The following is a 25,192-nucleotide window of genomic DNA, read 5'->3' as shown; positions in this document are numbered from 1 at the left end:
ACCCCCACCTCCCACCCCCACCTCAACCCTGCCCCCCCAACCCCGCCCACTTCAACCTCCTCATGCTCTCTCAGGGAGAGCATGTCCCAAATTCCAAGCTGCTGTTTTGAGGCATGTTAAAAAAAATAATGCACTTTGTGATTTCAATAATAAATATGGCAGTGCCATGTTGGCATTTTTTTCCATAACTTGTGTTGATTTATTTTGGAAAACCTTGTTACATTGTTTAATGCATCCAGCGGGGCATCACAACAAAATTAGGCATAATAATGTGTTAATTCCACGACTGTATATATCGGTATCGGTTGATATCGGAATTGGTAATTAAGAGTTGGACAATATCGGAATATCGGATATCGGCAAAAAAGCCATTATCGGACATCTCTACATTTTTGTATATTCGGTGATACAATCTCAACAGTCAGGTGACCTAAGTTATTTTTTTAATGTCATCATATTAATTGTTTTGGGTTAAATCACTGTAATGTGCATAGTGTCAATGTGACTATGTTCATGTTAATGTTCATGCTAGATCTATGCTAAAAAAAACACTAGCCAGTATACTTGTACAAAAAAATGTTGCCTAAAATGTACTAATACACATTTGTAGTAGTTCAAAACGTGTCACATGTTGTGTATTATCAGACTGACAACTAAAAAGACACAAAACATTTAAGTTTATTTTGATTTTTTTTGTTGTAACGGCCCTAAAATAGCAGAGCCTCCAAAATCGAACATCATCTGTGACGTGATCTGGTTGACTTTTAAGTTTAAATCAATTTGCCACATATAAAATGTAATGTGTAATGTACAGTTTCCCGTAAAAATGTCTTGGACCACTGTGTAATAAAATGAGATAAAACAAAAAATAAATATACTATTCACCACCATATAAAAAACATTTTTAGCCTGGGAAAAGTGCCATTTGTTGGCTAGCTTCCCTGTCTATTTCCAATGCAACTGGTTATGCTGTTATGCTTTTGGCAACATGCTTTGGTAACACTTTAGTATGGAGAACATATTCACCATTATTAGTTGCTTATTAACATGCAAATTAGTAACATATTGGCTCTTAATTAGTCATTGAGTACTTATTAATGCATTATTCTGCATGGCCTTATTATACAACCAGTAAGCCATTAACTAAGAGTCTTCCCTCAATATCTTCAGAATTATTGCTTATTAGTAACCTAACCCTAACCCTTATATGTTCCCCTAGTGTCCAAATAACTCTAAATTAAGTCTTTGTTACTTAGAATATGTTCCCCATACTAAAGTGTTACCCATGCTTTTAATATTGTCATCTGCTTGGTAAAAATGTGTGCATGCAATTGAGATATAATCAACTGTACAGTGGGAGCTCAACTTAAGAGTGTTTTGAGATACGCGCTGCCTCTCGCCTTATGCTTTACGTCGCGAAAATTGGACTTACAAGCATCCCTGTTATTACCGTATTTTTCGGACTATAAGTCACAGTTTTTTTTCATAGTTTGGCCGGGCTCCAGTGCGACTTATATGTTTTTTTCGTTTTTTACTATGCATTTTCGGCAGGTGCAACTTATACTCCGAAAAATACGGTAGTTGGCGCAGCAAATGTCACACTGAGATAGAGAGTGATATAACTTTGTTTTCCAAGCATAGGAAGGAAGAACATGGGTGTGAAGGACAGTGCTGAGAAGAAGTGGATTATATTCATTGAATTAAAAAAATAAATAATCAAAAACATGACGAAGCAATTTCAGCATATTAGTGCTCGTCCGCATCATACCGAAGCAGCAGAATTAGCTGATGACGCCAGTCAATAATGTTAAAATAATACCTAAACAGCGAACATTTATCCATGAAACTGTGGAAAAGCTGCTGATGGTGTGTTTGACGAAGAAAGCAGCTGCAAGGTAAATTAATGCAGTACATCATTACCAAACACAAAATAAAAACAATACATGATTTGCAAATCTTTTTCAACTTATATTCAATTGAATAGACTGCAAAGGCAAGATATTTAATGTTCAAACTGAGAAAATATATATTTTTTGCAAACAATCATTAACTTAGAATTTAATGGCAACAACACATTGCAAACAAGTTGGCACAGGGACATTTTTACCACTGTGTTACATGGCCTTTCCTTTTAACAACACCCAGTAAACATTTGGGAACTGAGGAGACCAATTTTTGAAGCTTTTCAGGTGGAATTCTTTCCCATTCTTGCTTGATGTACAGCTTAAGTTGTTCAACAGTCCGGGGGTCTCCATTGTGGTATTTTACGCTTCATAATGCGCCACACATTTTCAATGGGAGACAGGTTTGGAATACAGGCAGGCCAGTCTAGTACCCATACTCTTTTACTATGAAACCACGCTGTTGGAACATCTGGCTTGGCATTGTCTTGCTGAAATGATAACGTTGCTTGGATGGCAACATATGTTGCTCCAAAACCTGTATGTATCTTTCAGCATTAATGGTGTCTTCACAGATGTGTAAGTTACCCATGTCTTGGGCACTAATACACCCCCATACCATCACAGATGCTGGCTTTCGAACTTAGGGGGTAAGTGGGGGGGGGGGGGCACCAACTAAATTGATTTAAATTAATTTCAACAGAAGACGTTGATTTGAAATACAAGTGCTTTGAGTTAAGCACTCTGTCACAACCAATTAATCTTGTAAGTTGAGGTTCTACTGCATTGCTATTTTGTAGTGAGCAGCATGACTTTTTTTTTTAAGTCGCAGTTCCATGGTTATCATCACACTTTGGTTTGGTTCTTTGGTTTCACACAAATCCCACAAAAGCCAAAGAAAAAGCAAATCACGTTTGTAAATAGATTTTTTTTTTTTTTTAAATGTCTCTTGAGATTTGCTTGTCTCACATTTTATTCGACTTTTAAGGCGTAATAGTCCCGGAAATTTCACTCAAACTCCAAAATGTGCAACTTTTGGGGTGACATACTATGCTGCCAAAGGAGCAACGATCAGCTGCAGTCAATCATGATGACTGTTTTGCAAGTTAATAATGTATGTAAACTTCTAATAATTAAGGCATATTGATATTTACAAACAGGGAGTTAGGTATCATTTACCAAACATATCAGCTGAAATACTGTAAAGATTGAAATAGCGTGCGGTCAGGAAGTTTAATCCTTGAATTTTATGAACCGACAAGCCGAGAGGCGTGTTTGTGGAAGGCTTTAATGGACTTATCAGTGTTTGACTCTTCACGGAGCGCCTTTATAGATAATATCTGCTGAGGTGGTGCAGCTATTACTCCGCTATTGATTAGATTAGGAGGCCTGGGGACGACCTGCACGCACACTTTCATAAATCAGTGTGCACCCACATGGCTGACTTTGCACACGGAAAAAAGGCCACGCTATGTCCTCCAAAATCGGATGAAATGCATGTTGTACGTTTAAAAAAATTGGCAAAATTGTGTGATTTCTTACGCTGCTATCTGACCATCCCTGTGATAAGTACAAAGGAGATAAGTAATGTACGATGAGGTGAGAAGTCTTTGTCACAGCTCCTCCTCCTCCTCACCTTGTTCAAGGACCAATCACATGAGATTGTAGATCTTTTATTTAAGAGACCTCATGTAGTTATGTCTGTAAGATGTGAGATAGTGTAGTAAAGGGAAGACGACTGGATGTAGAAAAGGAGGATAACACAGGAATGAAGTACCTCGCCACTCCTCAGAATAAATCCCTATTAGATATGGAAGTCGCCAACTACTGTGACTGTCTGGATCCCTCATACAGCACACTGGGCTTTGACAATGCTGAGGTACTTTATGGAGGTAAGTGTGTGCCGACACATGAAACACACTTTGAAACTGAGCTACCCTGTTTAAGACAAAGGGGCAGAGTCCATTTGTGTCACCATAAGGGAAGAATTTGTGGCTTTTCTGGAGTCAAAAATGTACACGCGTGTGTCAGTGTCATTTGAGTTTTTTTGCGTGTACAAACTTTCTTAAAACACATCCAGAGTTGAATGTACTGTAGTCACGGGTGGTTTATCAGTGTGCAAACAGACACATCATAGCTTTCTTTTTAGCATATAATAGTGAAAATCATGAGTGAAAACCCTATAGAGTAAACATAGAAATATTGTAAAATATAAAGAAACCAAAAATAAATACAAAGTGTCCTAATAAGAAAGAGCATAAAAGTAAGAATGCCTAAACCTTTCGAAAAAATCAATTTATTTATATACCATTACTTGTATTAAATTCAAGAAAATTCTGCCAAAAAGTCGAATGCTACAACAGGGCATAAACAGTTTGTTGTGTTTAGCCTTGCAAAATAAAATAAACTATTGCGTCTATAAAGACAAAAATATTGAATTTGTTTTCTTAACTTTAATTTATATTGTGTTGTAAGCATTATAAAACTTAAATAAAAATACAACTTGCTATAACAGACTATGCAGGGGAAAACTAATGACATTTAAAAAAATATCTTGTTGATAAAAAGTACTTGTTAAAAATGTATAAATAATTCAATAACATCAAATAAAACATTTTTATAAAATTGCACAAAATAAGAATTGTGCTACAACAGCGCATAGAACAGATTGTTGTTTTTGTCCCACAAAATAAAATAAACTAAATAAACTAATACAGATAGAAATGTTTTTATATTGTTTTACTTATTTTAATATAAATAATGCATAGCAAGCATATTATAATACTTTGAAATAAATACAGGTTAATGAAAGAGAAAAATGCTTGACATTTTTCAAAGGATCTTGGTAATAAAAATGATTTGTTACATTTTTTTATAAATAATTAATCGTCTAATACAATTTTATATCATAATTTTCAGGAAAAACTGCACAAAATAAGAATCATGCTGCAAAAGAGCATAGAAAGGTTTGTTATGTTTGTCCCACAAAATAAAAAAAAGGTATATAAAACGGAAATTAATTTATTTTGTTTTCCTTATTTTAATGTAGATATGTGTTGTAAGCAAAGTAAAGTAATGGGTACGTTGTAGTATGTGGGGTTTGTACCGAGGATGTCGTTGTGGCTTGTGCAGCCCTTTGAGACACTTGTGATTTAGGGCTATATAAATAAACATTGATGGATTGATTGATAATAACAAAAACATACATCTTAAATCTATGCAGGGGGAAACATGCCTGACATAAAATTTAAAAAAATAAAAAAATATTCTTTAAATGTTTTATACATGTTTTAAATATTTTTATGATTAAATACATTTAATAAAATACAATTTAATTTATTTATAACGTTGCGCAAAATAAGACTCAACAGTGCACAGAACGGTTTGTTGTGTTTGTCCCCCCAAAATGAAACAAACTATAAAGACATACATACTGTATCTATTTAAAAAAATATATAATATGAATAATATGTGTAGTACATACAGTAAAACAATAAAAAAAGCAAATACACCATAATATAATAGACTTTATAGGCAAACATGCTTAACATTTTCCAAAAATATCTTTGTAACAATGTAAAAGTTATTTGAAAAATAAATTTAACTGTCTGTGCAGGCAAAAATGCTTGAACACTTCCAAAAAGATCTTAGTAATACTGTAAATGTTATTTGTTAAAAATGTAATAGAATTGCACAAAATAAGGCTCATGCTGCAACAGTACATAGAACAGTTTGCTGTGCTCCCTGTCATAAATATAATAACCCTACAATATAATATTATTGGTAAGCTTGAACACTGACTTTAATATATAAAATCTTACAATTTAAAGCAATCATAAAATACTTTTTGGCGTCTGCAGGTAAAAAAGTATATAAGGCAAATTAATGTTTTCTTAAATGATGAAGAATAGGAAACTGATTACATTTTATTGTGTCGCACACATCCTGTTTTCCATTGATTGCTGTTGTTGCTCATGTTTATTACTTTGATTGGAGACAATATGATATTGCCTGAGAAAAGGGAGGGAAGACATAACACAAATGTGCAATCAGAATTTTAATAAAGCCGGGAATAGTTAGGTAGAAACTGCGGATAGGAGTCATGTGTTTTGTTTTATTGGCGTCGCTTCCTGATGTCACCCCTGTGTGCACGCTGCGACAATGATCGCAAAACTGACATTTTTAAATGCACATGTGATCTTCATTTTCATTTCTATTTGGCAAGCTAGTAACTATCCAGACAATGATGATGATTATGGTTTTGTTTATGACGACAAAAGTCAGATCATTGTAATGATAACGACAACGTGGACTCCGGAAATAAAGATATTAGCGCTAATGTTTATTAGGAGCACTGACTGAATTGTTTGCCATTTCCTGGATGAGTCTTAGTAGTACTGTAGTACACAATCCTTTCACACTTTTGATAGTTTGTACATACTGTATATATTTTCTATTATCTGTGGCAGGTTTGTTGCATAAAAGGGTATATTCAGCATTGCACTAATATGCAGGATAAATACATAAATGCTGCAACTCTCTACAGGCATTGCTAATGGATTTTTTATAGCTATTAACATTTATGCCTTCTAGAGAGCATGCCAACCGAAGCGAGCCTACCCGGTCCGGACGGGGCCAACACCAACTGTGCCATCTGTGGAGACAAAGCCACGGGGAAACACTATGGCGCCTCCAGCTGCGACGGCTGTAAAGGCTTCTTTCGGCGCTCCATACGCAAGAGCCACATCTACACCTGCAGGTAAGGATGGCAAACATGGCCGCTCATATTTGCGGCCTACAACATCCCATAAACACTGAAGACGTCTCGCATGAATGGATCTATTACCATTATTACCATAGCTGTTACTGTACACACTCACCGGGCACTTTGTTAGGTGCTCCAGCAAAAGAGTCTGGTACAGTGGTTCTTAACCTTGTTGGAGGTACCGAACCCCACCTAGTTTCATATGCGCATTCACCGAACCCTTCTTTAGTGAAAAATAAAATGTTTTTTTTTTTTCAAATTCAAGACAAAGTTATATGTTTTTATATGGGGAACATATTCTAAGTAACAAAGACTTAATTTAGAGTTATTTGGACACTAAGGTAACATATTCTAAGTAATAAAGATTTCATTTAGAGTTATATGGTTAGGGTTAGGGTCAGGGTTAGAGGGTTAGAGTTATAATAAGGCCATGCCGAATAAGGCATTAATAAGTACTTAATAATGACTAGTTAAGAGCCAATATGTTACTAATTTGCATGTTAATAAGCAACTAATTAATGGTGAATATGTTCCCCATACTAAAGTGTTACCATGTTTTTTTACTGGTGCATAAAATGAACCGTGCATGAACATAACCTTTTTCAAACAACAAAACCAACAGTGCATAAACTCACAACAAATTACACACCTGCAAGCCAGTCAGCTGATGCTGTATCCGTAATACACCGATAGGGAGAAGTTTGTATTAACACGATGAGTCGGGTGTGTTTTGACCTCCGCCGAACCCCTGAGGCCGACTCACCCTAGGGTTCGATCGAACCCAGGTTAAGAACCACTGGTCTGGTATGATGCATTGCTGGTTGAATATTTTGACTTTATTTTTAATGATGCTGTACATTTAGATTAGGGATATTTAACTGACTTGTTTTGGAGGCCACATTTGCAGAAAGTTAAGGACCGGGGGTGGGCCGAACTTTTCCTTTCACTATTAGTCTTATTTTGTATATTCCGAAGAACCAGTAGACATTTGATTTTGGTCTATTTAATTTGTCAGCGTTACAGGAGCGCTCTGCTGTTTTCAAGGACCTTCTGCAAAAAAGCTTGTCGACGATCGTATCGAGGACAGCACTCGAGTGTTTTTAAGAATTTGCTGCAAAAATGTGAATCTGAACTGAGCTTGCTGGGTACTTGTTGAATAGCCCAAATGATGAAAAAGAGGGGACCTAAAAAGGAAACTTGAGGAACCCCACTAGCATAACAAAAGAAGTTGAACAAATACTACTGACTGTATCGGAAGTAAACAGGTTACAGTAACACCTTAGTTACATAAATCCATCCATCCATCCATTTTCTACCGCTTGTCCCTATCGGGTGGCGGGGGTGGCTGGAGCCTATCCCAGCTGCATTCAGGCGTAAGGCGGATTACACCCTGGACAAGTCGCCACCTCATAAAGACCAACACAGATAGACAACATTCACATTCACACACTAGAGCAGTGGTTCTTAACCTTATTGGAGGTACCGAACCCCACCAATTTCATATGCGCATTCACCGAACCCTTTAGTAAAAAAAAAATAAAAAAAATAATTCAAGACAAAGTTATATGTTTTTTTTTACTGGTGCACAAAATGAACCGTGCATGAACATCCCCTTGTTCAAAGAACAAAACCAACACATGAACTCACAACAAATTACACATCTGCAAATCAGATGGAAAATTAGAGGGAACATTGTTTGGGGGTATCCATAATACGCCGATAGGGAGAAGTTTTTATTTCCACGATGAGTTGGGTGTGTCTTGACCTCCGTGGCGTAGGCCCCGCCGAAACCCTGAGGCCGACTCACCGAACCCCTAGGGTTCGATCGAACCCAGGTTAAAAACCACTGCACTAGAGCCAATTTAGTGTTGCCCATCGGCCTATCTCCAATGCTAGGAGGGAACTCGCACAGTCACGGGGAGAACCTGCAAACTCCACACAGAAAGACTCCGAGCCCGGGGATCGAACCCAAGACCGTCTTATTGTGAGGCACACAACTAACCCCTGTACCACCGTGCTGCCCCTGGTTACATGAATCACATTACAAAAAGTGACTGCCCAAAAGGAGAGGCTTTTAAAGGGGTGCCTTGAGGAACGCCTCAGTTATGTAAATTACAAGTTTGGACCCCAGTGTTCTATGTTTGCAGGCAAGGTTACAATGTCAATGCAAGGATCTGCCAATGTGTTTACAATGCTCCAAGTTTCTCAATGAAACAGGAGCAGTATTTTTTTTCGTAATTTCCTGCAAAAATGTTTGTCTTTTAAGTTCTGAACTGAACTCTGGGGGCGTTAGGGTGTCATTGCCAGGCCGGATTTGGCCCTCGGCTGCCAGTTTGATAGCCCTGATATAGACACTCCCACGTCACATAAATAGGTGATCCAACATATGTTTGTACGATGCACCACTGGAACCTACAACCACATTAATACACAAAGTTTAATTAGAGAGAGCCCATGCACTATTTCAGTTCATAGTCTGAGCACGTAGTTCATTTTCGGCTTACATCGTGTATAGCAGGGCAAGTCAACTAAATTGTTCTAAGGGCCACAATCCCAGAAAACTAAGGACCGGGGGGCAGCACTTCTCCATTCATTGCAGTGCTAAACTGGGGCCCTAAGCAGAATTTTATACTATTTGACTCACACTTGAATTTAATTAAATTCCTATTTTGTACCTAATTAAAGCAGCACTAAGTAACTTGTTAACCTTCATAAAATATTTTCATAACTTAACATAACTTTTATCCGGACGTTACCCGGATAAAAGGACAGTCGAGGATCAACATTGGCCCGGCTTTCACTCGTTGGCCTGAGCTCAAAGGCGAGTAGGGATTTGAGACCGATGCTGCCTTGGCTCTGTTCCTGCTGTACTAGTAAGTCATTTTCAATGCTCAATTCAAAAATGATAATGCTGATGATAGCTATCGAAATTTTTCATGGTAGCAATAAATATCCACCGGCTTGATAGTTCACAGTTCCACGACCAACCATGCAACAATCTCAAAAGCACTGTATAAGAAAACTAAAAAAACAATGCAATTACTGCAAATCGAAAATATAAAGTTTGAGTAAAATATGTAAGTTCCTTCTGTGGAAAGATCAGTAATACTGACTGACTAACCCTATGCGTTGGTCCTCATAGGCAATGTAGTTTTCCTTCAGGCAAAACACTAACTACCGCTTTGGTCCACTGGTGCCAAAAATCTGCCAAAATAAAAACAAATTTAAGTGGGGCTTTAAGAGTTATTAACAACATAATTTAAACACAAATCAGCAAATATTTTTTTTCACAATTTTTACGAGTACATCTGGGTTACAAAACAAATACAATAATGCACCATGACACGGTTGGATGGTGACTTTGTCAAGTGAAATTTGCTATTGCATAATTAACAGTGACGAAGCAGGAAGGGGCTAGGAATATGTTAATGGTAAAATTTCATATGTGCTCTGGCACTCAATAATTAACGTTTTACATGCACTTCTTCCCCCACCGATGGCTGGGCCCTGGTGCTGGCCTCTGGGAGGTTCACATGTCAATGTAAGGATCTGCCACTGTGTTCACTTGTCCAAGTTCTTCTAAACAACAAGAGCACACGGTTTTTATTGTATGTCATTTGTTGCAAAAATGTCAAAGTCTTTCCTACGTTTTGAACTCAACTCCAGTTGAATAGCCCTGGTGTACAGTATGTTTGATTAGACCGCTACACTGTTCTTCCCCAGGTTCAGCAGACAGTGCATCGTTGACAAAGATAAGAGGAACCAGTGTCGCTTTTGCAGACTCAACAAATGCTTCAGAGCTGGCATGAAAAAAGAAGGTATGTGTCATCCTATTTTATATTTACATATCGACAATGGGCCGTAATGAAACTACTCACGTGGGCCTCAATCTGGCTGCTTCGAAATGGTTGATATAGTCACCGCCGTAAAATAGCTGATTACTTAGTACGTGTGTGTTTATGAGGGGAATAACCTTGGCATGGCGTTTTATGACCCCCTAATCATGTTATTCAAACCTGTTGTTCTGGATTGCAACTGGTTAACGTTTGACTCCTCTTGCTGATGCCAGCCTCTCAGACTATTTTTACAAAATGTTATTCGCCTTAGCTGCACGTCTGCTGTCATCTATGTGCCACCAACTTGCCAAACCGCAGTTATTTTTATTTATTTTATTCTATTTTTTCTCCGTCTCATCTGTTTTAGCCGTGCAAAACGAAAGAGATCGAATCAGCTCCAGAAGAAGTATGCCTGACTCCCAAGACATACCGCCCATCACCGTTTTGGCTCAAGCTGAATCCCTATCCCAACAGGTGTTTATTATTATTATTATTATTATTATTATTATGCCCTATCGGAACTCAACTGGGACAAAATTAAATAAACACATCCTAAATAAATACTTAAATGTGTCATTAATTAATTAGAAATAGATGAATATGTCAATCTATTTAGTGTAAAATTATATTTGATTATTGAATTATTGATTTGATTATTTTAGGACTTAATGATGTATTTAATTATTTCATGATTTAATTATTTATTTCACGATGTAATTATTTCATTATTCATATGATTTATTATTTCATAATTAAATTATGTATGTAATTATTTTGTGATGTAATTATTTATTTCACAATATCATTATTTCATTATTTATATGATTTATTATTTCACGATTTAATAAAATATTTCACAATTGACTAATTTCATTATTTATATGGTTTATTTACTTATATCATGATTTCATTACATTATTTAATAATTTCCAGATTTAATTACTTTGCTCTCTGATTTTGACGGATAAAATTATTTAATGAAGCACTGACAAGCATTAAAATATTTAAATCATGAAGAACTCCATTAAATCGTAAAATAATTAATTGAATCAGGAAATATTGAAATATTTAATTACATTGTAAAATATTGAATTAAATCATGAAATACATCATGAAATTAAATTAAATAATTTAATCCTAAAGCAATTTCCTGCAATGAAATCAAGTAATAATTAAGTTAATCATTCAATCATGAAATTGTTCATAAATGTGTTAAATTAAATCATAAAATAATAAAATCAATAATTAAACTATTCAATGAATACATTTATTTGTACATAAAATTAATTAATAACACCTTTATTACAACGTTTTTGTATATATTTTCAATTATAATTAACTAACGACACATTTAAGTTATTATTTAAAGATGTATTCATTTAGTTCTGTGCCATTAGACCCTCGATAGTCCCCAAGTCAAACTTCCTTTTTCGAATAAGCATTAATTAAATCTGAGATTCTCAAGAGTCAAGATATTGTGATACAGCTCCTCATCAGTTTCCATCTCCATTCAGATTAGTGTTCCGGTTGGAATAGCAGACATAACAAAGCAGAAAACAGCCACAGTTGGAGATGTGTGTGAATCAATGAGACAGCAATTGCTGGTGTTGGTGGAATGGGCAAAATACATCCCTTCTTTTGGAGAGCTACTACTGGATGACCAGGTAAGACATCATGGAGTCCACTTTGTTTTGTCTGTCGGTAGCTTTAATTACAGTGGGTGACAGGGGCAAACATGCACCAAGGTCCAAAACACATACAAACCTCCAAAACAAATGCAACTTCACAAAACACACCACACAAAATGTCCAAACACACACACGAACACCCCAAAAAACATGCAATTTCGGGGAAAATATGATGCTGTGTCTCTTTCCTCAATTAGTCAACAGAGACAGAGGTCTATCAACGATTACAATTTTGGTGCCAGTACGATCAAACCCTGCTCAAGATGGCGGCTGTGTTGATGCGCCCGACAAGCCTTAGGCCCTGTTTACACTAAGCCGGATAAGGTTATCCAAGGTGAATCCCACCTAAAGTTATCCGTGTCCACACACAACAATGCCACCGTTTAAGACCCCCTTCCCCCCTCCGTCCGCCGGCGCAACGCGACCTAATACGCATGCGCGGAAAACATGCACGTCATAGTTGCTTTGTGTGCAAGTTCTTAAATTGAACTGATCTGAACAATATCCAGTGTTGTGGTATTTCAATTAACTGGAATCCAGTGTGCTGTGGTGCCCTATTGTAGTGAATCACACCTGAGCCATCATAAATTAATCAAATCTTTATTAAACACGTGAAAGTACACAATATGACAAAGAACATTTTACAACAATCAATCTAGGGATCTAGATATCTGGTCAGGACACGCCTCACTCTTTTGCCTTCGCCTTCATTGTCCATTCGTTTTTGGTGACTTTATATACTCTGGACCTAGACGTTGAGTCCACAACATACATGGCGGACAATAACTGATACAGTCTGCTTTGTCAGTCCAAAAGCATTCACCGTTTTCCGTAGTCTTCCCTCGACGGCCAGGTAATACAAAGCACACGCTACCTTTTTTTTAACACATTCACGGGAGCCCGCATTCTCGTTGTCTCTCCTTCAACAAATGGACAATTTTTTTCGGTAAGTAGAATCACAGCTGACCTGGACATTCGAAAGTTATCTTGCCGTCTGAGACGTGTTGTATCCCAAATAGCTGCAATCGCTTTCTCTTAAGATATTCATGTGTGATTTCCACAAGCGTCTGTACATGTAGAAGAATGAGAAACACGGGCATGTCTGGATGACTCGCCTCCATCTTTCCAGTGGCTAGCTCCGGTTGTTATGAAGCTGGCTGTCTGACTGTTCTGACGTCACTTCCTGTGTGGGGCGCGGTCTTTCTGACTTCACTCCCTCTCCAAACTCAGTTTGTAAACGATCAATGAGTCCACACAAAGCTAAGAGCCAGAGATTTAAGAAATACACGGCGCACTTACCCGTGTAAAAAATTATCCAAGGAGGGTTACCTTAAACGGTGATTTAGTGTGGCTGAAACGGGGCTTGGGCTAAATAATTATTTGTTTCAGGGGTTATCCGGCTTAGTGTAGACATAGCCTTATGGCGGCATCTATGTATTCATATTTATGAGTCAGCTTGTAAATAACACTGCTGTGTGTTTGCCCAGCACTTGTGTGTTGTGTTTTGTGAAATTGCATGCGTTTTGGGCGTTACTGGACATTTGCCCCTGTTGGCCACCGTAACGTACTCACCTTTTTACAGGTACACTCTAACTTTGTGCTTCTCCAACTTAAAATCACATACAACAACGCGGCATTAGGGAGCGGGATAGGAGGACACAAAAGGTTGGCAAAACAAGCAAAGCTGTGTTAGCAACAGCGCTAACGTGCTAAAAAGCTAGCATAGCCTATTCGCTTAGAAAACACAACATTATTAAACTTACAGCTTCCAAAGCCTGCAGCTGACTGAAGGATGGTGGGCATGTACGTGTTGCGAAGCCTGGTTTTTATTTTTTTATTAAATTTTTTTGCAAAGCTGTCCTCAGTAAAGTGGTGGGCGTAAACACGGGGCGTACTCAACTAGCTAGGGGTGGGTCAGAGGCAGTGTCATGTCCATGAGGAAGGAGGTTTTTTGCTTTATGAAGTCATAAAAACACGGAGTGAGGGAGATCATTTGTAAATACGTATTTGGTGCTCATAAACAGGCCCTATGGAAAACTGGATACCTTTCACATTTGAACGGATACGGTACCAATTCCCTGCACCTGGGAATCTATACCAATTGTTGGTAGTTTTGTGTTAATTGTTTGATAATAAAATCACAATTTTTAATGGGACATTTTAAGATGAGCTGATTATAATAACTGTGCTGTCTTGTTGTTACATCTTGTTTTTACATTTCTGAGTTTCATTTGCACTTTTAGATGGCGGTAGTGTATAGATTACGGTGTGTTGCCTAGTTAAGGAAGTAGTCTTAGCCATTAAGCTTAATGTGCCAATGTAGTCTGAATTTGCATCCTACAAAGTGTTTATACTGTAAGTATTATACTTATTGTTTGTTTATTGTATCTTAGTTGTAGGTTTCATTACCAAATAATCAGTAGCATGTATATGGCAAAGCCATGGTAAATTAGCATCAAGCCAGCACATGTTTAAAAAGTGGAGCCATACTTTAAATTTGTGCATTTTCTATCAGGCATACTTGCCTAGTTAAGAAGTAGTCTTTGCCATTGAGCTTAAAACCTGTCCATATTAAGCCGGATAACTCCTTAAATGAATAACTATTTAGCATAATGCCTAAGCCTAAACTCCAGCCACACTAACCCATCGTTTTAAGGTTTCGAAACTTTCAAATGTCCAGGCCAGCTGTTATTCTACTTAGCGAAAAACTTTGTCCATTTGTCGAAGGGTAGACAACGAGAATGCGGGCTTCCGTGGATGTGATTAAAAAAGGTATTATTACTTGGCCAACGAGGAAAAACTTCGGAAAACAGCGAATACATTTGGACTGGCAAAGCAGACTGTATAAGTTATTGTCCGCGATGTATGTCGAGCGTTTACTCAACGTCTAGGTCTAGAGTTTATAAAGTCACCAAAAACGGAGGCAGAAGTTCAAGAACTTGTGGAAAATTTCCATCAGGCCCATTGTATGCCACAGCGTTTGGGTGCAATTGACTGCACGCATATCGAGGTCAAGAAGATGCCGTGTAATTTCATCAACAGAAAGGGCAGATACTCTTACAACATACAGGCGGTGTGTGACTACAAGTATTGCTGTATGGATGTGACTGTGAAATGGCCAGGCAGCGTGCATGATGGCCGCATCTTCGCTAACTCCGCCATTAGTCGGTCCTGACAAAGAAATCCCTCTTCTTAGTTACACTCACAGCCATTTTCAGTATCTTTGCACAACACGTCGCGGATAAGAAATCGAAATGAACATCTTGCTTGCATCTCTTCAATGTTTTTTTTCCGATCATGCCTACTAGGTCGCGTTGCGCCCGTGGATGGAAGAGGCAGGGGGTCTTAAACCAAAGTTTAAACGATGGCATTATGTGTGTGTGGACAGGGATAAGGTTTGGTGGGTTATACCCTGTATAACCTTAGCCATCTAAGTGTAGAAGCAACCTTAATGTGCCAAAATAGTCTTTTGTTATACTTTAAGTATTATACTTATTACAAACTTCCTGATAGATTGTTACTTGTACCTTAGTTGTAGTTTTCATTATCATATTTGGAGGTGTTTAAATCGCCATGTTGAATCGCTAATGCTAGTCAGCAGCATGTACAGTATATGGCAAATCAATGTAAACTAGCATCAAGCTAGTGCATTTTTGAAAAGTGGAGCTCTACTTTACAATCGAGCATTTTCTATCAGGCATACTTTCTTTGTTGGCACGGAAAATTGCAACATTATCTCGAGGCAGTTTGGCTGAGTCTGGTCTGAGTGCTCCTTGAGTGCTTGTTTCCTTGCCAAGTGTATAAGCCTGTGTTTAGTCTGAAACCGGACGTGATGTCACAATCAGCAAATGTATTGAAATATGGCACCATTTGATTTTACTTGAATCGATACCTGGGAGCGCCGACAGGATTCAATTGGTACTTGTAAAGTACAACATTCGGTATCCATACAGTATTACTACTATGATATCATTAAGAAGCACATTTAGCATATTATTACATACAAAATAAATGGCTGCCCAATCAAAAGTCATTATTTTATATATTGTTCCACGCCAGTCCCACAGTAGGCAGTAATGTGTATTAAGAGAAAGAAATGGCAGTTTTAGTTTTCAATGTAAACAAACAAAATAAAATAAATAAATCTGATTTAATTGAAAACCTGGTCTGGTGAAGATAAGGTCCTTTAAAAAAATAAATAAATAAAAAAAAGATAAATACAAAACTTTTTATTGAATAAAAAAGAAAGTAAAACAATATAAAAAGAATTACATAAAAAATAGTAACTAATGAAAATGTTAGTGGACCAGCAGCACACACAATCATGTGTGCTTCAAGGACTGTATTGTTCTATATTGTAGGAACCGTAAGTTTAAAAACGGAAAGAGACAGCCCCTTTTGTGTGAATGAGTGTGGATGAGTGTGGATGGGGGAGGGAGGTTTTTTGGGTTGGTGCACTGGTTGTAAGTGTATCTTGTGTTTTTTTATGTTGATTTAATAATAAAAATAAAATTAAAATAAAGTGTTGAATATTTTCAATTTGATTTATTGCGATGGCATCAATATAAAAATTAATCTTCATCGAGATATCAAACTAAATAGCACTACTAAAACAAGAGTTCTCCGGAATAAAATAAAAATAAATACAAATAGTAATAGCAGAAAGGAAATACAAGGCATGTTTTAAAAAAGGAGCAGGAAGAAGCAACAGTTAATGGTGTACTGTGGCATCACTGACATTACATGATTCTTTATATATAAAATACTCATTTACGTCTAACACACTACAATGTATAATCACCTGATACGCAACAATACTCTAATAATAAAGTTGCACAATTTGGTGTTCAACCAAAATCATTTTATTTTGGTTGAACTCCATTTCATATACTCTGTATAATGATATTGTATGCAACATTGTATTATATTTTGGTATTAATAAATTATATTATTTCGTATTGTATTTAGAATTTATATAGTTATACAGTATATTAATATCAAAAATGTGTGCTGTCAAAATATATATTTTTTTAAATCAGATTAATCACACTTTTGAATTTGGATTAAGCATGTTTAATCATAGGTTACCGCATTTTTCGAAGTATAAGTCGCTCCGGAGTATAAGTCGCACCGGCTGAAAATGCATAATAAAGAAGGAAAAAAACATCTAAGTCGCACTGGAGTATAAGTCGCATTTTTTGGGGAAATGTATTTGATAAAACCCAACACCAAGAATAGACATTTGAAAGGCAATTTAAAATAAATAAAGAATAGTGAACAACAGACTGAATAAGTGTACGTTATATGAGGCATAAATAACCAACTGAGAACGTGCCTGGTATGTTAACGTAACATATTATGGTAAGAGTCATTCAAATAACTATAACATAGAACATGCTATACGTTTACCAAACAATCTGTCACTCCTAATCGCTAAATCCCATGAAATCTTATACATCTAGTCTCTTACGTGAATGAGCTAAATAATATTATTTGATATTTTACGGTAATGTGTTAATAATTTCACACATAAGTCGCTCCTGAGTATAAGTCGCACCCCCGGCCAAACTATGAAAAAAAACTGCGACTTATAGTCCGAAAAATACGGTATTACTCGCTTGCATGATTTTAATTAACTTAAAACGAGAGCCCAATATTCAGACACAAATGCAATTTTATTGTGGGAATGTCATACAGAAACATTTTTACTTGCCACGCATTTGCTCAAAACTTGGTAACTGTTTTATCTAAAGTTCCATCTGGGTGTATTTTGTGATATTTTTTGTGATTAACTACATTAAGTTACTTATTTTTTACACCGCGAATAAAAATATTTGTGGTAATAAAATATGTATTTTTTTTATACTACGTAAACATATGTTGATATTATGACAAAACAAAATGTTACTTTTATGTACACATTCCCATAAAAAAAGGCTCTTGGTGCTGAATGTGCCATCAGCCAATATTAAATGTAATAATTAACCAGAGAGTTATTATTAGCATACAGAAACTGTATACTTGACTACACCCTAAATATTTCCCCGGTGTTATTAATGGCATGCATTGTCGTATTGTTTGTGTTGAAGTGTTTTTATGTTTGCTTCCAGGTAAGCTTGCTCAGGGCTCACGCGGGCGAGCACCTCCTGCTAGGAGTGGCCAAAAGGTCAATGCCATTCAAGGACTTCCTGCTTCTAGGTAAGCTGCCCTCCAGAATCTCCTCCATACGTGGTGCAATCACGTGAATGAATGATTAAATGTTGTGTCAGCTGAGGAATGATTAACTAAAGGGTTCTTTCTCTTTGTGACTTTAAAAGTGTAAACTGTATTACTCAATACTGGGCATGTGGCAGCATCATAATGTAAGAAGGTCGGGTCAATAATCACATTCTAAGCACACAAAACCCACTTCTTCCCTTGTCTGGAGTATTTAAAGAGGCCTGACGTGGTCTGTAAGTCACCATTTCCTCAACATGTCAAATAATAATTAAGTGTGTGTTTGTGTGCAGGTAATGGCTGTGTGATACACAAGAACAGTCCAGAACCGGAGATGTGCAGGGTAGCAAACCGAGTTCTGGATGAGCTGGTGCTGCCTTTCCAGGATATTCAAATAGATGACACAGAGTACGCAGCACTCAAGGCCATTGTCTTCTTTGACCCTGGTAACTGGGACTTTTACTGTAACCTTGCATTTGTACAAACAGCACTTCCTAGAAACACTGCAAAGAACACTTACCGGACACCTCATTAGCTACCCAATCCCATGGCAGCCAACATTATGTTTTAAAAACATCTTAAGATGTTACGGCAGAAACTTAAAAGTCAAACACCTTAAAAGTTGGACAATTTGGAGGACGGGGTCTCATAAACACAGCAAATACTGTAAAACTTCAGGAATCCTGTACTACCATTTTTGGCCTTTTTGAGTATGTGACATTACCACCAAAGGCTACTGGTAAAAGCAAATAGTAGTGTGGTGATAACTTTAGAACCAAACATGCTTTTTTTTATTTACTTGGTTTTTTAGAGACAGTAAGACATCAATCCATCCATTTTCTACCGTTTGTCCTTTACAGGGTCGCGGGGGTGCTGGAGCCTCTCCCAGCTGGACAGTAGGACATTAAACACCTAATTCCAGCAATGCCTTTAAAGCACCAGAAGGTGGTTTGACATACGTTTAATTAAGTAGGGCTGTCAGCGGGTCGTCAGCCAATTATTGATTGATTGATTGAGACTTTTATTAGTAGATTGCACAGTACAGTACATATTCCGTACAATTGACCACTAAATGGTAACACCCGAATAAGTTTTTCAACTTGTTTAAGTCGGGGTCCACTTAAATCAATTCATGGTCAACTCTGCAACTGGGTCCCATGCGAGAGTATTTAGCACGAAATACAAAATTTAACCAGCTACTCCTTCAGCTCAGGCTGAAAGTTTGTGTCGTGACCTTTGCTGGTTAACACAACCCATAACGACTTGTGTTGAACAAGACAAAATCCATCCATCCATCCATTTTCTACCGCTTATTCCCTTCGGGGCCTCAACGCCTCCATGGTTTCTATTCACATTTTTGGCTCTTATTGTAATACCAATTTCATTTTAAAAAAGTGGATTTAGCAAAATATGACCTCCTTAAAATGACTTAAAGCCATACCGGTTCATACATCATTTTAACTTCAGTTGTGTTTATTTAGTTATGTATAATGAGAGATATTTCTTAATGTCTGCAGATGCAAAATCTTTGCGGGACCCTTCAAAGATCAAAGCAACGCGTCTGCAGGTAAGTGCAACCAAGATTGGATCACGTTCCAAAATTAATGACTGTCATTTTACATAACTTGTCATAAAGTTCTCATTTTCTGTATATTCACAATGCAGTTTTCTGTGCCAACTTGTTTTGCTGTATGTGTGCAGGTCCAGATGAGTCTGGAAGACTACATCAATGACCGCCAGTATGACTCGCGGGGTCGTTTTGGGGAGCTGTTACTCCTTCTGCCCACCTTGCAGAGCATCACCTGGCAGATGATTGAGCAACTCCAGTTCATCAAGCTGTGTGGTTTGGCCAAGATAGACAACTTGCTGCACGAGATGCTGCTGGGAGGTTAGACTCGTTGGATCCTGTTATTCTTTACACTATACTGCAAATGTAACATTGGTCCTTTTAATGATGGGAGCCGAGTTCTTAGCAGAACAGTAGCTATGTGCGCATGGACTCATTTAATCGGATTAAAAGCCGAACCGGAATAAAAAGGCTTCATGTAAACACGCCATTCGGAACAAAATTTAATTCCGATCCAGACGGTGGTTTATGCCGAAAGTCACTTGGATTGTAGCGCATGAAAACATTTCTTCCCGAAATTCAGGTTGGCATTATCCTTGTCTTTGATGTCCGCTATACAGTGGTGTGGGGCAGTTAGTAAATGTATTAGTCTCGGAGTGAAGCGATTGTCTTGCTGCGGTCTACCCCCATTCAACATATACAAACCCCGTTTCCATATGAGTTGGGAAATTGTGTTAGATGTAAATATAAACAGAATATAATGATTTGCAAATCATTTTCAACCCATATTCAGTTGAATATGCTACAAAGACAACATATTTGATGTTCAAACTGATAAACATTTTTTTTTTTTTTGCAACTAATCATTAACTTTCGAATTTGATGCCAGCAACACGTGACAAAGAAGTTGGGAAAGGTGGCAATAAATACTGATAAAGTTGAGGAATGCTCATCAAACACTTATTTGGAACATCCCACAGGTGAACAGGCAAATTGGGAACAGGTGGGTGCCATGATTGGGTATAAAAGTAGATTCCATGAAATGCTCAGGCATTCACAAACAAGGATGGGGCGAGGGTCACCACTTTGTCAACAAATGCATGAGCAAATTGTTGAACAGTTTAAGAAAAACCTTTCTCAACCAGCTATTGCAAGGAATTTAGGGATTTCACCATCTACGGTCCGTAATATCATCAAAGGGTTCAGAGAATCTGGAGAAATCACTGCACGTAAGCAGCTAAGCCCGTGACCTTCGATCCCTCAGGCTGTACTGCATCAACAAGCGACATCAGTGTGTAAAGGATATCACCACATGGGCTCAGGAACACTTCAGAAACCCACTGTCAGTAACTACAGTTGGTCACTACATCTGTAAGTGCAAGTTAAAACTCTCCTATGCAAGGCGAAAACAGTTTATCAACAACACCCAGAAACGCCGTCGGCTTCGCTAGGCCTGAGCTCATCTAAGATGGACTGATACAAAGTGGAAAAGTGTTCTGTGGTCTGACGATTCCACATTTCAAATTGTTTTTGGAAACTATGGACGTCGTGTCCTCCGGACCAAAGAGGAAAAGAACCATCTGGATTGTTATAGGCGCAAAGTTGAAAGGCCAGCATCTGTGATGGTATGGGGGTGTATTAGTGCCCAAGACATGGGTAACTTACACATCTGTGAAGGCGCCATTAATGCTGAAAGGTACATACAGGTTTTGGAGCAACATATGTTGCCATCCAAGCAACGTTACCATGGACGCCCCTGCTTATTTCAGCAAGACAATGCCAAGCCACGTGTTACATCAACGTGGCTTCATAGTAAAAGAGTGTGGGTACTAGACTGGCCTGCCTGTAGTCCAGACCTGTCTCCCATTGAAAATGTGTGGCGCATTATGAAGCCTAAAATACCACAACGGAGACCCCCGGACTGTTGAACAACTTAAGCTGTACATCAAGCAAGAATGGGAAAGAATTCCACCTGAGAAGCTTAAAAAATATCTCCTCAGTTCCCAAACGTTTACTGAGTGTTGTTAAAAGGAAAGGCCATGTAACACAGTGGTGAACATGCCCTTTCCCAACTACTTTGGCACGTGTTGCAGCCATGAAATTCTAAGTTAATTATTATTTGCAAAAAAAAAATAAAGTTTGAGTTTAAACATCAAATATGTTGTCTTTGTAGCATATTCAACTGAATATGGGTTGAAAAGGATTTGCAAATCATTGTATTCTGTTTATATTTACATGTAACACAATTTCCCAACTCATATGGAAACTGTTGAGTTTGTTGCTTTAAAACTAGGCCAGCAAAAATAAGAGTATGGTATGGATGTAACAATAAAAGAAGTGTTCCAATTGTCGTCTTAACAAGCCGTTTTATTCACGACATTACAGCAACTCCAAGTGCTACCTGCTAGCCTCAAACACATACACAGAAAGTCGCAACATGAAGACGAGCAGCAACTTGTACATCATCACAACACAAAAGGCACAGGACCATTGGCATCTTCAGGCCTATTTTAGGGGGGCTGAAGCCAAATAATTTAGTGTGATTTTTTTTTTTTCTTTTACCAAAAATTGCAGACAAATCCAATATAAATATACAGGAATTTGAGTTTAAATAGATAATATAACCTGTCACTATTCACTATGATTATTTAAACATTTGAAGACCCTTTGTCAGCGCTTATCAGAATCAGAATCAGAAGTACTTTATTAATCCCTGAGGGGAAATTGAGATGTTCAGCACAATCCCATTCAAGATAAGACAAACATTACAGGGAGACAGAAATAGGATCGCTGACGGGTCTGACAACTTCCGGCGCCCCTTATTATCTAATCCAATCAGTATCATCAGTAACACCTGCATTACTATACTGAAAATCCAGTCCACCTTTTCACTGTTACCTTAGCAAGGTCGAGCCAGACTGCAGCAGCATTAAGGCTACATTCAGTGTGTTCACTACACTGCAGGGTAGGTTGTCAAATTAAAATTTTGTTTTTGTCAAATCTGATCTTTTTTATGTAGTCGTTCACATTACAAAAAAAACGTGTCCAGACACCTATGTGAAAACAAACTGACCTGAATACAGAAATGGCGTCATGACGTCGCACGTCCTGCAGTGTTTACAGAAATAAACTCGGAAGTAGACACGCTTCAATTCCAGTCGTCTCAGTACTGGAACATTTGTGGCAATTTCAAGGATTCTGTGCAATTAAAGTCAACATTTTCTGAAAAGAGAAGATTATGACAGAAGATGTTTTGGTAGCGTTTTGGCAATTAGTGGCGGAACATTAAACATTGAGTTCAGAAAACATTATTCTCGCCTGTTACCGCTAATTTGTGAACTATTTATTTTGTATCTGTCTATTTTGGTGAATAATGATGACGCTTGTTATATGTGTTTTATGTTGCTCGATTGCACCAAGAAAAATTTCTAGTTTGTGAACCCGTTCTCAAACAATGGCAATAAAACGATTCTGATTCTGATTCTTATGATAAGCGTTATATTATTTGCCATTATGCGACCAGAACGCGGGAGAGTTCACACTGAAGTTGCATCATAACACTATATGATTGATTTGTAATATACAACTCATAATATTAATGTCTATAATATTGCTGACAGAAAAAGAACTTCCATACCGTAGGATAAGCAAAGCACACTACTACAGCTTTGCAGTATAGGTGTTCTACTTAAACTTAATTGATGTAGTTTAAAGGCCTACTGAAACCCACTACTACCGACCACACAGTCTGATAGTTTATACATCAATGATGAAATCTTAACATTGCAACACATGCCAATACAGCCGGGTTAACTTATAAAGTGCAATTTTAAATTTCCCGGGAAACTTCCGGTTGAAAACGTGTAGGTATGATGACGTATGCGCGTGACGTCAGTAGTTGAATCAGACATTTTGGAATAGGTCGGTCGCCAGCTTAAATCGTCTTTTTTATCGCTAAATTCCACAGTATTCTGGACATCTGTGTTGGTGAATCTTTTGCAATTTGTTTAATGAACAATGGAGACTGCAAAGAAGATACCTGTAGGTGCAATCGGTGTATTAGCGTCTGGCTACAGCAACACAACCAGGAGGACTTTGACTTGGATAGCAGACGCGCTATCCGACGCTAGCCGCCGACCGCATCGATGATCGGGTGAAGTCCTTCGTCGCGCCGTCGATCGCTGGAACGCAGGTGAGCACTGGTGTTGATGAGCAGATGAGAGCTGGCGTAGGTGGAGAGCTAATGCTATTAGCATAGCTCTATTGAGGTCCCATAGCTAAGTTAGCTTCAATGGCGTCGTTAGCAACAGCATTGCTAGGCTTCGTCAGGCGGTACAGAATTAACCGTGTGGTTACAGGTCCAGAGTTTGGTAGTATTGTTGATATTCTGTCTATCCTTCCAGTCAGGGGCTTATTTCTTTTGTTTCTATCTGCAGTTAAGCACGATGCTATCACGTTAGCTCCGTAGCTAAAGTGCTTCGCTGATGTATTGTCGTGGAGATAAAAGTCACTGTGAATGTCCATTTCGCGTTCTCGACTCTCATTTTCAAGAGGATATAGTATCCGAGGTGGTTTGAAATACAAATCCGTGATCCACAATAGAAAAAGGAGAGAGTGTGGAATCCAATGAGCCCTTGTACCTAAGTTACGGTCAGAGCGAAAAAAGATGCGTCCTGCACTGCACTCTAGTCCTTCACTCTCACGTTTTTCATCCACAAATCTTTCATCCTCGCTCAAATTAATGGGGTAATCGTCGCTTTCTCGGTCCCAATCGCTCTCGCTGCTGGGGTAAACAATGGGGAAATGTGAGGAGACTTTCAACTTGTGACGTCACGCTACTTCTGGTACAGGCAAGGCTTTTTTTTATCAGCGACCAAAAGTTGCGAACTTTATCGTCGATGTTCTCTACTAAATCCTTTCAGCAAAAATATGGCAATATCGCGAAATGATCAAGTATGACACATAGAATGGATCTGCTATCCCTGTTTAAATTAAAAAAAATCATTTCAGTAGGCCTTTAATAGCCTTAGTGTTATTGTAGAGTAATGTCTTGGGGACTCTGAAGACTGAATACACTGACACTCATAATCAAAACGGTGGCATTCTATCGGTGTTTTTTTTATCGTTTTCACCATAAATGGCAGGTTATTGTGATAGTCCATACCACCCATCCATACTGGCCAGGTGTGGCCTGTGGGCCTCGAATTTGAGATATGTGG

At 37.8% G+C, this 25,192-nt stretch overlaps 2 protein-coding genes across 3 annotated transcripts in view; one reads left to right on the top strand and one right to left on the bottom strand.

The window, feature by feature from the left end:
* LOC133605413 (uncharacterized) overlaps positions 1-25,192 on the bottom strand; it is a 646,046-nt gene that overhangs the window by 33,275 nt on the left and 587,579 nt on the right. The window lies entirely within an intron of this gene.
* hnf4g (hepatocyte nuclear factor 4, gamma) overlaps positions 1-25,192 on the top strand; it is a 42,440-nt gene that overhangs the window by 12,842 nt on the left and 4,406 nt on the right. The window contains exons 1-9 of one of the 2 annotated variants that reach the window (XM_061965530.2): positions 3,599-3,801; positions 6,497-6,660; positions 10,390-10,484; positions 10,870-10,976; positions 12,017-12,166; positions 18,301-18,388; positions 18,700-18,852; positions 19,924-19,973; positions 20,108-20,294. In XM_061965530.2, coding sequence (XP_061821514.1) covers positions 3,670-3,801; positions 6,497-6,660; positions 10,390-10,484; positions 10,870-10,976; positions 12,017-12,166; positions 18,301-18,388; positions 18,700-18,852; positions 19,924-19,973; positions 20,108-20,294 — 1,126 coding nt within the window. In that variant the 5' untranslated portion in view covers positions 3,599-3,669. Of the gene's footprint in view, positions 1-3,598; positions 3,802-6,494; positions 6,661-10,389; positions 10,485-10,869; positions 10,977-12,016; positions 12,167-18,300; positions 18,389-18,699; positions 18,853-19,923; positions 19,974-20,107; positions 20,295-25,192 lie in introns of those variants that run through there. The other variant, XM_072913500.1, reaches the window with a different exon arrangement.

Source organism: Nerophis lumbriciformis, linkage group LG07 (genome assembly GCF_033978685.3).
Source record: "Nerophis lumbriciformis linkage group LG07, RoL_Nlum_v2.1, whole genome shotgun sequence".
In the NCBI taxonomy this organism is placed as follows: domain Eukaryota; kingdom Metazoa; phylum Chordata; class Actinopteri; order Syngnathiformes; family Syngnathidae; genus Nerophis; species Nerophis lumbriciformis.
This window is presented reverse-complemented; position numbering and strand designations above follow the sequence as displayed.